Here is an 18,372-nt window from a genome sequence, read left to right as displayed (position 1 = left end):
TTGTAGATGAAATTTTGTCCTGCAGCTGGGTTTATAAAATCTGAACTGTTGTCACAAAAGGCTGTCTCTGTTGTTCTTCAGGTGCTGTGGCTGTTGAGTTTTGATGATAAGAACACATTGGCAGACGCTGTGGACAAATACTGCATTGGAGTGCCGCCCATCCAATGGCTGGCCTGGATCCCTCAACTTCTCACGTGTCTGGTTGGCTCAGAGGGGAAACCTCTCCTCAACCTCATCAGCCAGGTTGGATTGCTCACAACATTACCTTTTTATAGCAGCGCGTTCATGCTTCCATCTAATCAAGATTAATTTCATCTGCGAGAGACAGTCTGCAGTCAAGACCCTCTTTGTCAAATTCATCGTTTTTCCGGTTCCCTTTTTATTTATTTATGCAAAGCATTGATATTGGGTTCATATCAAACACTCTCCAACTGTGGGAACAGAACCGCTAATTAAACGAGAGACTAATTTGCCCTCCTTGATGGAGTATTATTTCCAAGCCATTTAAAAAGCTCCTGAACTTCAAAGAAAAAAGCAACTGCTCCAGGGGCCCAAAGAGAGAGGGAGAAAAGAGGAGACAGAGAGAGAGTTCTGTGTACTTAACCCACGTTAAAAGACGGCAAAATCCCCCTCTTATTCACCGACTTGTTCCAAAGGGGTTTTGCATGCAGCTCGACCACCTCTTTTCTCACGTATGCTTGCCAGACCAGCGACTTCTAATCTCCCCATTTCAGCACCGACGCACCCGTGTGGTGGAAATGCTTCACTTCGAGATTAAGTACACTTGAGTCCCTGATAAGCACCCAATGAAATAGATATGTTTGCACACCGTAATCTCAATTAATGGAGTTGTCAAGGCTGTTTTAGGGATGATAGGTCTCCTTGTTGAAGGATCTTTTGGGTGTGATGTAAGGCAGCGATGACGAGTGAAAGGTAGTCGTTTTGTAAACCTCTTGATTTTTAAGTGAAATCTCCAGCGGGAGGAGCACCTTTATCCCAGGCTCTGAATTATTTAGCTGTGCTCCAGTTGGCGGGATGTTTTAAAAACGTTTTGTGAAATATTGATGAAGGTGAGCTGCGGGGTGCCTTGAGATGAAACCGAGGCGAGAAAAACTCAACACCTTTATACACACAGACACCCATCACATGCACGCGCACACACTCGCACACACCCTAAAATATGATGAGACTTCTAGCCAATTTTAGGGATGATCTGTCCCCAGTTGCCTCGTTCATTATTTATGCGATACTTAACAAGCTCTTAACAGAAGGTCTTGGCCATTGCTGCTTTTCATGTAAAAGCCCATCTGGACTCCGAGGTGTCTCTTTACACCTAAAGCCCATCCTGCTTTCTGCCGTCTGTTTGGCGAAGATCGTGTTTCCACTCTAATGGACTGCTCGAGCCGGGTGCTGTGAGACCTGAGAGGGGCTGCGGGCGGTTTGAGAAGGAGCGCTGTCTGCCGCCTCCATATTTGTCTTCATCCCCTCTCCACACACTGATGCGGACAACATTCACACCCCTCACGGATATCGCAGTGCCAGGGGAGAAAGAGGAGAGGAACAAGTTTTGATGAGCATGTTTTTGGGACTATTACATAACAATAAGAGGATCCAGAGATTGGGTTATGAGTCAGAATTTGCTGTCTGTTAGATTTAAACTATAAAGACTGGGGGCATTTTTCTTCAAAAGATGTGAAATAGACCTCACAACTTGGTTCTTTGACTGCAGCTTAAATAAGAGGTGTGCGATATCTGCTGCATTAAATTGAATCGCAAAAATAAGTGCTGTTTTTAAACGGTTTATCTGCTAGTATAAATCTAGTAAAATGGTGTAATTATCTGCCATGAAAATAAAGCAGCCGTTTCATACCGTTATGCAGACATGTGACCATGGTAATACCATTACATCCCTAAATTTTAATATGTGAATATTGAATGACATGGTTATGTAATACAAAAAATGGGTTTTGTATTCTGGCAAAAATGTGTCAAATATCAATATGCTGTTACTTGTAATCATACAACCTTACCCTACTGTTAATTAAAAAAGACATTTGTCTATAGTGCCAGTGCATAAATGCCGTCTTGATAAATACGCTAGTTTATAAATCATTAAAAAGCCTGAACCTTCTCTTTGTGAGGTTGTTCAAGGACACAGCAGATCTCTGAACGGGAGAAAGTGTACACTAGGGCTTGACAAGCTTTTAGCGGGTGTCATATTGAGCCATGGTTTTAATCTGCCCTTGATGTTTGTCCATCTCATTGCTTTTCCCCCTACGGTTTCATTTTCAAAAGCCTGCACTATCACAGAGAAGTTTCAAAACATGTCAGCGCTACGTTTCTCTCTCGCTCTGACCCAAACCCACAGGGACGATCTGAAATGTAATCTGCGACTGTTTCTCTTAGGTGGGACGTGTCTACCCTCAAGCGGTGTACTTTCCGATCCGAACCCTGTACCTGACGCTGAAAATTGAGCAGAGGGAGCGCTACAAGAGCGGTATGACTGGAGTTTTTTTTTTCACACAAAGCCCTACGAAAGTCAACTGTTTCCTTCATGTGCTGTGATTTCTGTTTCCCCCAGATTCGGGCCAGCAGCAGCCCAGTTCAGCGGCGGCCCAGACCCACTCTGCGTCCGACCCGGGTCCCATCCGTGCCACTGCTCCCATGTGGCGCTGCAGCCGGATCATGCACATGCAGCGTGAGCTCCACCCCACCCTGCTCTCCTCTCTGGAGGGAATCGTGGACCAGATGGTCTGGTTCAGAGAGAACTGGCACGAGGAGGTGAGCGGTTTTATGTGTTAAAGCCAGTGTTTTTGTATTCCAGAAGCGAGTGGCTACCTCTTAAAGCACATCAGCCTTTAGCGCAAGTTAAACATGACATGAATGCGTTTTCTGTCCGGTTTGCTTACATTCTTTAGTCTAACGCCACATGCTCTCGTACACGTAGCTGTTTTCAGAGGGCCGGCTAAGCAGATGAAAGCTGACAGAGGGGAACGATTGGGGCTCAGTGAGGCTGAAAAGTGGTTTTGCAGTGCAGGTGGACATTGGCGCTCCAGTGCTAATCGGGCTTTGGCGAGGGGCTCTCCGTGATTGATGGATGGGGGGAGTGTAGACTGAACGTAGGGAGATTGGATTGCCATGACAGGGTTGATGCGGTGATGCGTCGAGTCTGGACAGGAAAGGCAGAACCCCATTCCTGTGGGACACTCAGTGAGAAACCGCAGAAGATGAGGACGGGAAAGGGCGAGGAAAGAAAGTTTAGCAACGAGAACTGGAGGATGAAAGAAACTGGCGTTGAGAGAGCTCAGTGAAGTAAAACGTGGGTTTAATTTTCCAGACACTGATGAAGTGTAGTCCCAGTCTAAATTAGTCTGATAATGGCAATCTTCTTCTCCTGAAGTCTAAGCTTAATCTCTGCGACAGAGACCGGTAGAGGCGGGCTTTTACAGATCTCTCTGGTGAAAATCTTCGCCTCTGAAGGATTTTTATTATCATCAAAATGGCAAATTGGATTGAATATGTGGGAATGGTGTTATCCTTCATGGTAAATTGATAAAGACTCATTAACCATTCATCCTTGTCTCTTGGTTTCTCATTTTTCCCTCATTTCCTTCCACAGGTTCTGCGGCAGCTCCAGCAGGGGCTGGCAAAATGCTACTCTGTGGCATTCGAAAAGAGCGGAGCTGTGTCTGATGCTAAAATCACTCCACATACGCTCAACTTTGTAAAAAAGCTGGTCAGCACATTCGGCGTGGGCCTGGAGAATGTGTCCAATGTGTCTACTATGTTCTCAAGCGCTGCCTCCGAGTCCCTGGCCCGGCGAGCTCAAGCCACCGCTCAAGACCCTGTGTTCCAGAAGATGAAGGGCCAGTTCACCACAGGTCAGAACAATCCCAATTCCTGTGCACATTGTTATACGTTTTAAAATGTCTTTCAGTTAAATGATATATTTTGCACTTGTAATTTATTGAAATGCAGCTTTCTCCACATATGAAGCTAACATATTAAGATGAAATTATCTTCACACAAAACCTAGAATTATCAGGGAAATTTTTTTTTATATGAAAAGTGGAGATTTCTATAGGAAATAATTAAAATATTACAATAGAATTAATTAGTGTTGAAGCATTTTCATTTTATTTTAACTTGTGCTTTTAATTTTAATATTAGTATATAGCTTTTATTATTTCTTTTTTTTTTTTTTCATAATGTTTTTTTTAGCAGAATATAAAAGAAAACTATTTTTTTTGTTACTTTTTTGTTTTTTAGTTGTATAACATTAGTCTATATGTTTCTTTCGTCATTCTGGTCTCTCTGAAATTATATTTAAAAAAAATTATCTTATGAAAAATCATGGAAATAATAGGTTAAATTATGGGAATTCTCATCATAGCTGGATTTTCATGGTCCAATGAAATCTTAAAATCAAACTCTACACTTTTTGTTTTACTCTGAAATGTCACATTATAAAAGTTTGGCAATTGTGAATTCTTTCCTGTTGTCTTCAAATGTAGTTGAAATGTATTTAACACAAAAGCACAGCTAAAATAATTCAAGTGAACTGAGAATGAGCTGTCACACGTGGACTTCTCTCAGAAGTGTCAACAGAAGTCTAACTTGCATGCAGCACACTTAAAGGTTCACATCCCCGTCCACAATTACACATGCTCTCTCGCTCGTCTCTGTTCTGCATAACCACTTCTGCTCAGAGTTAACCACAGGCCTCTCCACCAGACCGACTCAGAGAATAATTGGCTCGGTGAACCATGTGATTAGATTTAATGGGAAGATGACTATGGGCAGAACCATGTGTGCGTGTATCAAGGTGCTGTTGACTGTAAAGAAATTGCACAGTTTTAGGTAAACATGTTTACCAAAAACACTACATATATGTGTAGATTGGTTTGAAAAAAAAAACAAAGTTTTGTATTTAATTTATTATTATTAGTTTAATTAGGTAAAGTGGGAAGTGTATAATTTCATTTACTTCTGGTGCCAGACGAAATTGCAAACATATTTGTGCCCAAATGCTCCACCTGTCTTCCTGTATTCCAAACTATTTTTCCACTGTTGTTTGGCACATTTTTATGTATTTGCCTTTAAATCATAGTCATTCGTTTTTTTAAAGAAGGGAACCGTATGCTGTTTTTTTATTATTTCTGTGACTCTTCCTTTAAATCCCAAATGTCCTTCACCACTAGATGTTTGTTTAAATCCCTCTGAGTCGGGGAGAACTTGGCACGGATGTTTCCTGAGGCCAGTTTTGTACACATTGCCCGACAATAACCTTCCAGTACCCCCGGTGTAGACCTGGCTCTCAGAAAGCGGAGCATGTGTGAGTCGAGGCGTATGTTAAAACAAACTCCCCCTTAGCTGTCCTCTGCCCAGGAGAGCAGAATATGTTTATACTTCACTTCCCTGTCCACCTACAGTCTCCACACCTCAGTAAACTTTGAATCCTGGAGCTAGTGCTCTCGTTTGCTTCATATGAAGCTCTATCCCGAGGCCTGTGTGTGTGTGTTCATGGCCTTAGAGAACTGTTAAGGTTGTAAGGGTGTAAAACAGATGTTGTGGTGCCAGCTGTCTCTGGGCAGTGACTCATGGCCGATGCGCCCTGAGCCTTCTCTGCCCGTCTGACATAGTGTGCTACTGGGAATGAGTTTTGGAGGGGAACCAGCAGAGCACAAGCCCGATTCGTTCCCGGTATCATTCTTTCCCCTTCCTTAGGGGTTTCTTTTCCAAAGCTCTCCATTCCAACGCACATGTCCAAACAAACACATTGGCACCATTGGTCAAGAATCCTTTAATCCAATCACAATCAAGCCATGAGCAAATGTTATTGTTTAAATAAAGGTTATTTGACCACTTTAAGATTCATTTAAAGGCACAATATGTAAGTTTTGGTCGCTAGAGGTTGTTCAAAACAGTAACAAAGGTGAAGCTTGATGATGCTATGAAGGAGGTATGATCATGGATCATGGATGATCATTAATATTATTTTTTACCTGTACTTTCCACAGTTATTCAAACGGTGAATAAATTCTACAAAGAAAGCAAGCAAAAAAACATTTACTTTGTCAAAGAACATTATTTCTGACTTAGCAGTAAGAGTCAGTCTAGCACGAGTTTAAGCACTCTCAAAAAACTCTCCTTGTTATCAGTAAAGCTGTCTATACACCGTTTGATGAATGAATCTCTTGCATCATACATACATCTGCACTTTGTTGTTTATGAGGAGAGTATTCGCGTGAGAGCTGAATTCAGTTAGCAAGTGTGTAGTAAACAAAAAAAAAAAAAAACTCATCTGAATGTCTCTGATTGGCCATTGCATTCATAAGCTCAACAGACTCGTGTGTGATTGCTTGTAGTGCGCAACACTGTAAAAACACACATAAAAAAATATATATATATATTTAAAATTGGAATTTCTCTGGAATTACAAATCCTTGGGAACTTTTGGGATAATAAAAGTACACAACTGCATGAAATATATTACACTGTGAAAGTAATCCCTTCCACGAGTTGGGATTCGAACTCTGGATGCCCACAGCGCAAAAGCGCTACATGTCAGTGTGCTGTCCACAGGGCTATCTGTGCCGACATCAGACATCAACAATTTTCGATTCAAAACACTGATCCCATTTAGATTGTTTTTTTTTTTCTTAAGTATGTTATGAAAACAAAAGGGATACATTTGCTCATTGTCTACGTTTTTTGTTTATGTGGAATATAGTACTGGGAAATAATACTAGTAATAGTATTGTGAGATAGTACTAGTGGTGTTAATATTTCTGAAACGTGTGTTTTAGCGTCGCATGGTTATGCTATTCTCGAGCATTGCTGTCTGCATTGATCTAAAGCGGGAGCGTGTCTGCGGGGCCGAGGCTGTTTCAGGGCTCCTGTTGTGCTGTACAATGTGTTCACTCAGGCATTTCAGTGATGGAATTTAAAGTAGAGAATTCACCGGAGACTGCTACACAGCGAGCGGTGCAGGCAGACGGCCGATGGGGGGATGTATTTTTAGCGCTTGGCCACCTCCACCGCCCAAGCATTATTAGGTGCAGAAAACTTCTGCCGTCGGTGTATCTCATTCACAGGTCAGAGAGCAGAGACTTTGTTTTCCACAGCAGCAGGGAGCTCAAATCTCTCTAGAGTTGAGCTGATCCTGGGTCAGTGAGACAGCTGAAACGGAGCGCACCGTACCAACCATACATATTCAAACCAACAAAGGTGTTACATTTATCAGAGATACAACAACCATGTTGCCCTGGAGGCACCGTTATCTGAAAAACCCCTCGCTTCAGGGCACCGCTGCTACAGGGGATCGTCGGTTCATTTTTTTTTTTCTAAATTGATTACACCAAGTCGACCGCTGTGCATAGCCATGCTTTTCAAGTGAAATCACTTTTTTTTATACTCACTGGTCATTAAACACCTAAACAGTCTTAAAGTCTTTCAGAGAGAGTCGGATTGGTTGAGATTACAGAGCGTGTCTGATTTTAGAAGACATCGTCTAATTCAGGGCAAGGAAATGGGTGGGAGCTGCGTCGCTCAGGGCAGTTCACTGCTAATCAAAACGTCATACGGGACATTGATGATATTGTAAGTGTCATGCATGCAGCGAGACTTCCTTAAATGGCCTTTCATTATGTGTGGCGGCCACATCTTACTGGCTTTGGCATGAGTGGCAGCTCATTGCAAGATGCTTTTGAATTAAAGCCTCTTCTGCCAAAGCCTTAATTATACAAAGCGAGTTTTTTTCTTGAGGGTGGTTTTCCTCTTAAATGTATAAAATTAAATGCCAAGCCATTTCCGTATCTGCGGCATGTGGTATTATTAATGTAGCACAACAGAAGAATGAAAGTGGAGCAGCTTTTACCCTATTTGATAAAGACGTTCTGGCCCGGAGGTTGTCTCTAAAATTGGGAACGTGGCTTGCATTCCGACCATACCTTTTGTGTCTGCTCTCTAACTTAATGCACAATGTCATTTAGAAGTTGCATTGAGCAGTTAATCCCTTTTTTTTCCTCCTTATGAACCTTGATGTTATCAGCACCTCCACGTCGCAAGGGAGACCTGGGAGGAAGTGCAGCACTTCTGTTTCCCTGATTCAAAGATAACGTCTCCTCTCTCAGTCTCTTTCACACTATCTCTGTCTGTTTAACGCCACGTCTACCTCTTTCTCACATCCGGAGTCTTTTCCACTTGTTCTTTTGCAGTGTTGTTGTTTTTTTTGTTTTTTTGTTTTCTCAGCTGCCTGTGTTCCTCTGGTTTACCTTTCCCTGTCACTCTTTCCGTTCGCAGATTTCGACTTCAGCGTTCCCGGCTCCATGAAGCTGCACAATCTCATTTCAAAGCTGAAGAAGTGGATCAAGATTCTGGAAGCGAAGACGAAGCAAATGCCAAAGTTCTTCCTGATCGAGGAGAAATGCCGTTTTCTTAGCAACTTCTCGGCCCAGACTGCGGAAGTTGAGATCCCGGGGGAATTCCTCATGCCTAAGCCCACACACTATTACATCAAGATTGCCAGGTAACAATCAATACACACTAGGGATGAGTTGCTCTGGTCGACAGATCATCTAGTGATCTAGTAAACGACTAGTCAATCGGTCTCACAGAAGGCATGAATAATTAATTTTGGTTAAACTTGACACATTTGCGGCTAAAATCGAATAAAAATATTTGTTATTCTTTTGGTTCAAAACCAAAACAAATTGTATTAATGAGGATTTCCTTTAAACTGTGAACACAAAGGTCGTTTATAATTGAACTTTTTTTTCTTTTTTATTCTCCCCTTGGAGTTCTAAGCTAGACTGCAGCTGAGACCTTAATTCTCAGTGATTACTTCATCACTTACCCATCATTCTCTCTCTCACTCCCCTCTTACTCTACCTCCTAAGGTTCATGCCCAGGGTGGAGATTGTTCAAAAGCACAACACAGCTGCTCGACGCCTCTACATCCGCGGGCACAATGGCAAGATATATCCGTATTTGGTGATGAATGACGCATGTCTAACAGAGTCCCGCAGAGAGGAGCGAGTGTTGCAGCTCTTGCGGCTACTCAACCCCTGCTTGGAGAAGAGGAAAGAGACCACCAAGAGACACCTCTTTTTCACAGGTAGTGCAGCAACCCCTGATCACACAGAACATTTCACATCTCCCTGTAATAGCACTGACTACCTCTATTTATGTCAGTCTGTTGGACAAGACCTTCCATTTTCATGACCAATATATTTTTAAGTCTTGTTTCTAAAAAAAAAGTTCAATCATTAAAATACATCATATTATAAAGTCTTACCATTCTCTAGTTAAGTCTATTTTTAATTGTGGCATGCTGCGTTCCGAGCTGCCCCGTTTGAATGCTGTCCATTTGCTCTGAGTGCTGGATTCGATGGCCTAGTTGCTCTCAGACAGATTGGGGGAGATGGAGAATTGAGGAGAAGAAAAAGAGGCAAGATTGAGGTGAAAAGTACCAGAAAAGCTGTGTAGTGGTAACAGAAGAAGAAAGAGAGGGGACTGGAGCAGAATGAATAAAAATGAGGTTGCTCTTCTCCCTGTGGAGACTGAGGGAGGAAGATCTAAATTGTCTTTCTTGTGATAGATGCATTAAAGATGAAACCCTATCAGTTCAGAGGTCAAGGGTGCCACATTTTAGCTTTTGCTAAAACGTTTTGTCTGTTCTCTTTTTGATTTTTTTTTTTTACTGCAAAGAAAAGAGGCTGGTTTTATGCTGCAGTGCAATTAATAATCATTAAGTAGCATTAGCAATGTTTGTGTGCGTATTCTATTTTTATCATTCATTAATGCCTTCCACTGAAGTTATTTATTAGATGTGTATGAAAGACTCCCAGTGGTCGTGTGACATGCTTTTCTTTTTACTCCCTCTGGTGTTTTAGGCCCTCTCTCAGCTGTAATGTGTCTTGTTTAAAAATGACTATGTAAATCAAATGATTGTATAAACAGGGATAAAATGTTTAGAAGAATTTTAGGTGATGATGAGGTTGTATTTCAGGTTAACAGTCCTTTATCCTAATCCATCTTAAGCCAAATATAATATATAAGATGCTTTTCAAAAATGATTTTTAGAATTGCAGTTGAAATAGCCAGTGGGATTTGAATTGCTTTATATGCCAGTAGAGTACAAACTCTCTAAATCTGTTCTCTTCTCAGTCCCAAGGGTGGTGGCGGTGTCTCCTCAAATGCGGTTAGTGGAGGACAATCCGTCGTCTCTGTCTCTGGTGGAAATCTACAAGCAGCGTTGTGCTAAGAAGGGCATTGAGCATGACAACCCTATTTCCCGCTATTATGACCGACTTGCAACTGTTCAGGCTAGAGGAACCCAAGCCAGCCATCAGGTATGCTGGAAATAATGAGAAAGCAAATCAAGAAAAAATTATTTTACAAAAATTGAATCTCATGAAATAATCAAGGTGACATTTTTATAAATATATATACACTTGTTATAATTTTTTTTTGCCGTGTTTAAATTTATATATTATTTTTGCTTTTAATTTTGGCATTTACCCTAATATTCAGTACAGTAAATTAAGCAATAAAATAGCTTTTCTTTCATTTAAACTATAATATATTTTTGTCCATGCTTTAAGGTCCTGCGAGACATTCTGAAGGAAGTTCAGGGCAACATGGTTCCTCGTAGCATGTTGAAAGAGTGGGCGCTGCACACCTTCCCCAACGCCACAGACTACTGGACCTTCCGCAAAATGTTCACCATCCAGCTTGCTCTGATCGGCCTGGCTGAGTTCATGCTGCACCTGAACCGTCTCAACCCGGAGATGCTGCAGATCGCACAGGTACCTGAATGACTTGACGTCATGGAATTAATGTCATTCCCCCTCTTTTGTCAAATATACATGTATCCAAGTCCAAAGCAGTTTGTTGGGTTATCACACGTTTCAGTTTTTGATGGCCACTTTCCAGCTGTCTTTGATTTTTTGTCCTCTAATACAGTACTGGATGAGTGCAGGTCCATAGAGTCTTTTATTAGAGATGATTTTTCAAACGAGATTCTCGTCCTGTTATTCTAATCAGCAGTTTTCTGACAGGCAGAGGAATGGGCAGCTAAGTGGGTATAGTAAGCCTCCTTGCTGCCGGTTCCACTCTACAGATCTCATTAGGCACTAGGAGATTACTACGGCAGGCAGAGCGGACTAGCAGATATGTGCTGTCTTTGTCTCTCTCTCTCTCTCTCTCTCTCTCTCTCAATAACGCAGTCAGTCTCAAACCATCATGCATTTCCCTGGTTTATCACTTCCAGAACGTTTGACTTCAGATATCGAGTTTGGTCCTGTGCAGGCTCTAAATATTGAGAAATATTGAGCTTGAATCACGTTTTAACACTTTTATATTGTGCTTGGAGCTTGTGCTTGTGCTTATTTTTCAAACAAAGGCTACGTCTACACTTATCCGGATAAATTTGAAAACAGCGTTTTCGGTCCCACTTTATATTAAGTGGCCTTAACTACTATGTACTTACATCAAAAAATAAATACAATGTACTTATTGTGTTCATACTGTATTGCAACTTTTTTTTCTTGCTGCTATTGAGGTGGGAAACAGGTAGGGTTAGGGACAGATTTGGTGGTATGGGTAAGTTTAAGGGTGTGTTAAGGTGTAAGGGATGGGTCAACGTGTAACTATACATGTAATTACAGAAATTAATTCCAGATGTAATTATGTGCAGATATTTTTCAAATATAAGTACAATGTAAAAACATGTATGTACACAATAAGTGCATTGTGCCAAATTAATAATTAAAATTTAACTACATAGTAGTTAAGGCCACTTAATATAAAGTGGGTCCGCGTTTTCATTTTTCATTCTAAAAATGCTCCAGGTCTACACTATCGTTTTCCAAAAGTTCCCAAAAGGCTTTCATCCCTGTACTGCTTTGACCTGCATCATTTCCATCTTGTTTCCAGTTATTTACTTTCTGGCTCTTTGAAACTTCGAGGAAAAGCACCAAGTTTTTTAAATGGGCCGACAGTGAGGTGGTGTTTTTGCGGCGAGTAACACAGGAATATAAAAGTTGCAAAAGTGAGCGAGAATTTAGACTAGAAGTGCCAAAAAAAAAAATTTTGGACCGCTTCAAAGGACAGTAACAGAGAGCATCCAAAACAACTGCTTAACCGAGAGCTATACAATGTCGTCCACCATTTTAGATTAATTGGTCACATGACTGCATCACATGACACACAATTGCACAATTGTTTTCGAAAGCCTCCACTTTGACAGTCCACACTGCGATGCGAAAAAGCAGTTTTCAAATGTATCCACTTTTGTTTTCAAAAAGATGTTTTTGTTGCCTAAAAACACCGTCTCCGTGTGGACGGAAGACAAAAACAGAGAGAAAAATTAGCATTTTTTAAACAAAAAACATTAGTGTGGACATGCAGTTTCAACCACGGAAAGACTTCAAAACAAAATGTCATGTAGCATTTCATTTACCTCAGGCCATCAGTGTCTGCAGCTTGTTACTTCGCTAGAGAAAAGTAGTCTAGAGAAGAACATTTGGCGAAATATTAGACTATATACACACATTTTACTTAACCTGTTAGTGATGTCTTAGTCATTTCATTAATGTAAAAAAAAAAAAAAAAAAAAAACATTATGAAATCATGTTTGTGCACCGTTACACCCCTACTGGAAATGGCGATCTTGAAAAAAATTATTGTTATTTGAAATACTTCATAGGTTAAAAAAAAAACGACGCTCTACATCAAGGGCATCAGAAGGCAAATGGAAGATTATATGTGTTCAAATGCTTAAATGCTGACACAGACCACAGTGAGTGTACGATCAATACATCCTCACATTTTTGTGGTCTGATGTCTACAATGCGATCCAGTTTTCCCAGAGTGCTATAGATTAGCTGTTGTCTGATGTTGGTCCCACTTGTGTGCCACATGAGCAAACAGGCTCCTTTCCCAAATTTGAATTTGCTTCGTTTCTCTGAATGGAAACTAACAACTTGGCGCCACATGATACTCTCTGAGTTTGATAAGTCTGCATACTGTAGTTTCTGGATGACAAGGTCAGATTTTTATAAAGTTGAATTAGTTAACACCATCCTGATGTGTTGTTCTCCCAACAGGACACTGGAAAACTCAATGTGTCTTACTTCCGCTTTGATATTAATGATGCCACTGGTGATTTGGATGCCAACCGGCCCGTCCCGTTCAGGCTGACGCCCAACATCTCAGAGTTCCTGACCACAATCGGCGTATCTGGACCCCTCACGGCTTCTATGATAGCGGTAGCACGCTGCTTTGCTCAGCCTAACTTCAAGGTATGCTTTATGAGGAATGAGAATGACAAACCAGACTCTGCACTTTCAGTCTACAGGGCTCTTGACCCACTCTCAAACTGTGTGTCCTCTCAATCAGGTCGATGGCATCTTGAAAGCTGTTCTTAGGGATGAGATCATCGCATGGCATAAGAAGACCCAGGAGGACACGTCCATGCCTCTGTCCCCAGCTGGACAACCTGAGAACATGGACAGCCAACAGCTGGTGTCTCTGGTCCAGAAAGCTGTGACCGCCATCATGACCCGCCTCCACAACTTGGCCCAGTTCGAGGGTGGCGAGAGTAAAGTAAACACACTAGTGGCAGCTGCCAACAGCTTGGACAACCTGTGCCGCATGGACCCCGCCTGGCACCCTTGGTTGTAGACAGGCATGTATAGAAACGAAATCTGGCAGATCGCTGAGAAATGCAATACTGTGAAAGTGAATGTCAGAGTTGATGAATTCGTCCCATGAGTTTAAGAAAACATAATGTGTCGAGTTAACAATTGGAGGGGCTTATTCGATAATGCACAAAATGTTATTTAAAAAAGAACAGGATAATACTTAAGCTCTTTAGTATCCACTGTTATTCATTGGTAAGAGATACATGCAGCAATTAAAAGCAGCTTTGTTTGGTTGGAAAGGGACTATTGTTAAACTGATGAGCTTAGTTAAGTGCTATTGTCGAGACTGTCATGTTTGCTAAAGTGTGAATGGTACAAGACAGAATTTAAGAAAATACTGTTTCCGCAGCCTTTGTTTGGCTCCACACTGGAAGAGGGCGCCGCAGCTATTCCAGCAGATTTTATGCAACTCCCATCAAGCTCTCCTTTTTCGCCTCCGCCATTCTCTCTGACTGACGGCAGCCTTTTAAATTTAATAATCGAATTTACATGAATCAACCCTCGGCAATGTTCAGCATGTTGTTACGTGTCAGTATGTCATTATTTAAAGTTATATGTGGGCATATTTTTTTTCCCCTCTTGTACATCATGTAAAAATGACATTGCATCTCTTAATTGCTGTGTACTACAGGTTTGTGCAATTTAAATGTTACTGTCAACCACAGATTTTTTTTGTTTTTTTTTTTTAAAATACTCTGGAAAGGCAAAGACATGTGAGCCTTAAGACAGGGGTAGCTCTATATTAAGCTCATTTTTAGTTAATCATAGCACATACAGTTGTTAAGGTCAGTTTTTCAAATTTGCCTTTTTAGGAGTGTCCCAAAGCATTTGTATCTCACTGATACACCTAAAAGCATTTTTGTATACATTCCCCTCTTTTGTAAAGGTACATAATATTTTGCCAACCTATGAATAGTTACCTCTGCAATGTCAATATGCATTTTGTTTTAATAAAATGCTCTTTTTCAAGAAAAAATTGTGTTGTTTTCATTGGAATGGTAGCCATTGCATGGTTAAATGTGACGCGTCTCCTTGTGGGTGTTTGATTGGAGATCTCTTTCAGAAAGAATAACATTGTCTCTTGCTGATTGTCTGGAGTACAATAGAGGACCTAAGTGAGAGGATGTCGTGGAGCCGTTTGGGCAGGTCAGATCTCAGTCTGCTTTTCCTTCTTTATTACACCCCGTCAGTATATCTCACCGAGTGCCGTCTTCTCTGAGTTACACATGCTGTCAGCACTGGCTTCAATCCCATAAACCATCGCTTCACCCTGTATGCTTGCACAGCACAGGTGCTTAGCCTCCTTTCTCTGATCTCTCTCCAGCCCCTTTCTACCATCAGTCAGGGACCGTACGCTACCACCTTTGTCCTTCTTTTGAGGTCCTTTGCCACCAAACAGTCCTGGGGGCTGATGTACAACTGCACTGTCTGAACATGAAAGAGCTGCGATATTTAACTCTGAATGTGAGAGATGTGTCAGCTTCTTGCTGTGGCTCGGAAGCCCCCACCCCCTGCCGCATTGCCCGTTGATGTCTAGACTGATAGCAGGAGGATGTGGGCAAACTGATTGATGGAAACCCTCAGGGAGCGCTGTGATTGGCAGACACATGGAGGACAAACAAACCACCGTTTCTTCTGCCAGCACATTGATGGGAGTGAAGAAAGTCTTCTTTGATGACCTCATCTATCTGCTAAAATTATGAGTGATGTTCATCAAGAGTCAAATGAATGAGTTATATTATTAACCTTAAAGCTACAGTATTTAGATGTTGTTTTTGTTTAATTTGCAGTTACCATAAGTAACTCTTTCTGAAGATGATTTTAATGTAACTGGTGGCGTTTTTAAACTTTAAGCTGTTTTAGTGGCTTGACATTGGCAGCTTTTAAAAAATGTATATTCTTGAAGATAGAATTGGCAACAAATCTTTTCTTCTGTATTGTGACGTACATTCGAAAGAAACCGTTTATCGAAAAAAATGCAGTGCAGAGACTTTCATTCCATCGGCTGTTCATTAGATTGAGACAGGATGTGGTTTAAACATACTAAGTAATTGGAGAAGTTCAGCATACTTCACCAGAGAGAAGTTTGTTTTAGTGAAAAAATGTAGTTGTAATTTTCATAAGAAAATAAATTGTGTAAAAAAAATAAAGTTTAATTCCAACTTTATAATTCCAGCAAAAAACAGTTGGAGTTGATTTTACCCAAGGTTACTTGGCAAGTCCAATTATTTTTTAATTCAACCAGACAGTTACAGATCCCTTTCAGTCATTGGTGTGAAATCACGATATCCAAATAAATGAATTTTGGAGGGTCTTAGAGATAGTGACCTTGCTTCCTATTATACACTGACAGCTGCAGGCTTACGATAAAATATATGAGTACTAAACACTAAGCTGACATGAGCAAATGTGTCCGGAGGATGTGTCACCTATAAACCACAAACATTACCTCTTTTTTTTCACACCCTAGACAAATTACAGCGTCCTGTGAGAGTCTTATCCTCGATCTAAACGAGTGTGCCTTGAACCGAAGAAAATGTCATTTAACGCCTCTACACGGGATTTGAATTGGGATTGTTTTTGCTGAATAGCAGAATTCTCATACAGTTGAGCAACCGCTATATTCTGCGGTTGCAAATTAATGGCAAAAGTTTTCAAGGTGACGCTCTGCGGTGCATTACCAGGTAAAAGTCATTTGAAGGAGCGCCACGTGCTAATACCGGGAACAGTTCAGCTTATCGAGAATGGGATACAGTCCTGCGATGCCCTTGGGCACCAACCCATCTGGAGGACCCTTCTTGAAAGAAAAATAAGACAAAGAGTTGTAAATACAAGGGGATCTGTCAGGTTAATTTCTTATGTACTATATATTTTACATCTCAATTAGCTTGTTTCCAGATATCGGAGGACCTGGGCATTTTGCCCCGTTAGTATGGTCCATAGTCTGTCCTGAGAGCTTATGTAGAGTTAAGATGTTAGTATTTGAGATTCAAGTATATTGCAGTAACATTCATTCTTTTTGAACCAAGAACCACAATTTGGTTTCGCTGACCAGTTGCTTGGAGAGGTACATAAGCACTGCAAAGCTCTAAAATGAACCTCTGCTGAAGTATTCGCTTCATTACCTGAACTTTCCCAGAGCTCCTCCTGAGATCATTCTCTGCAGTTCCTCTGTCTTTGGGTGCTTGTCAGAAACACTTCACGTCCTAAACCAATTAACCAAGCTCTTCTCCGAGTGCCCTGATCTCCTGGCAGGCTGGGAGGAGAGACTGTTGTGCGTCTGACAGGATCTCCCCCCGCTTCTCCTCCCAGTTCACTGATTTAATTTGTTTGGTAATATGAGGATTGGCGTGTTCAGCCCAGATTCACTGCAAAGTGAAATTGGACGAGGGCATTGGAGCTTTAACATGTAAAACTGTCTCACCTTGACAGCTGGCTGAGTGGACCGGGGATTGCCTGCAGAGATATCTGAAAGGACCACACACCAGTCATTCTGCCTTCATTGTAAGGATTCATGAGACAACATCATGAAGTAGTAAACCTATGTAGAGGGGAATATAAAGACACTTTGTAAATCTCTAGATCAATTTGGTGGTTGAGCAGTGAACTTTGCCTAAATTGTCCAATGCATACCTTCTTCTTGTCCATCTGTCCATTGGTAATTTACTGTGTTTTACTTATTTATCTCACTTTCTGCTCCATAAATATGTTTAGATGGAGGAATGCTGACACTACAGCTCAAGAAGATAATCAACTTACTCTGTCCAAATTTTTGTGAACATTACTTGAGTTGATTCAAGCCCGTCAGGTCCTCTAAGCTTCATCATAGATCATGCAACTTTGACTGATGTTAATGGATTCTTGTGGGAATTTAATGTGTGTATGCTTAAAATGTAGTAGTAATAATAATAACCATAACTGATCCATTGGAAGTTTTATTTCCCCAGAAAGTGTAAACAGTGGTGCTGATTGTTTGAGCATCCTGACCAGCCCAGCAACACTGACACAACCAATGGTGTGATTGTGGGGCGGGGCTACCAGCTAGATTGACCAATAGCAAAAGAGAGTGTTATCTTATAATTATCATAATTATCTTAAATGTTGTATGGTGTGACTAAAAGCACAAATGATACACAGTTTCTTTTTTTGTGTGTGTTTTTCCTAAAAAAAAAAAAAAAGCTAACAGGCTTAAGTTGCATCACAGCTATGAAACATGATTTTCTACTTGCTAGCGATGGTATAAGGAAAGTGATATTCTCATTCGAGAGCATTTGATTGGATGAAAATATGTGTAGTGCAAGATGAGTCATCAGTATTCATGGTTCATTTTCATGGAGGAGAAAGACTGAATGTTTAGGACTAACATATAAAGCATACTGTATATAACACAAGGACAAAGCAACACAGTAAACTGATATGGTAACAAGAATTCGTTTTTTACAAGAATTAATATTTTTTTTTTGTTATACTATTGTCATATGCCATGCAAATGAAACGACTGAATAAAATGATAAAATCCAGCTGGTGGCCTAATTAGTTAAAGTACATTAAACCGTGCACTAGCATGTTTTTTTGTGCAGCAGTACTGCAGACATTATTCCCAGACTCTCAGCCTAGTTGTCCTGAGAGACCGACACCAGGAGCATCTTAAGTCCGGCTCATT

At 40.9% G+C, this 18,372-nt stretch overlaps 1 protein-coding gene across 1 annotated transcript in view; it reads left to right on the top strand.

The window, feature by feature from the left end:
- Positions 1 to 14,679, top strand: part of LOC113111767 (transformation/transcription domain-associated protein) — a 73,779-nt gene extending 59,100 nt beyond the window's left edge. Inside the window, exons 61-70 of the mRNA XM_026276832.1 lie at positions 82 to 243; positions 2,407 to 2,497; positions 2,582 to 2,781; positions 3,620 to 3,881; positions 8,305 to 8,530; positions 8,901 to 9,118; positions 10,171 to 10,355; positions 10,608 to 10,811; positions 13,113 to 13,307; positions 13,405 to 14,679. Of these exons, the coding sequence (XP_026132617.1) occupies positions 82 to 243; positions 2,407 to 2,497; positions 2,582 to 2,781; positions 3,620 to 3,881; positions 8,305 to 8,530; positions 8,901 to 9,118; positions 10,171 to 10,355; positions 10,608 to 10,811; positions 13,113 to 13,307; positions 13,405 to 13,689 (2,028 nt within the window). The 3' untranslated portion in view covers positions 13,690 to 14,679. The remainder of the gene's footprint in view (positions 1 to 81; positions 244 to 2,406; positions 2,498 to 2,581; positions 2,782 to 3,619; positions 3,882 to 8,304; positions 8,531 to 8,900; positions 9,119 to 10,170; positions 10,356 to 10,607; positions 10,812 to 13,112; positions 13,308 to 13,404) is intronic.
- The last annotated feature ends 3,693 nt before the right edge of the window (positions 14,680 to 18,372 follow it).

Source organism: Carassius auratus, chromosome 12, assembly GCF_003368295.1.
Source record: "Carassius auratus strain Wakin chromosome 12, ASM336829v1, whole genome shotgun sequence".
NCBI classification, from domain to species: Eukaryota; Metazoa; Chordata; class Actinopteri; order Cypriniformes; family Cyprinidae; genus Carassius; species Carassius auratus.
Note: the sequence above shows the minus strand (reverse complement) of the source record. Positions and strands in the feature narration are given on the sequence as shown.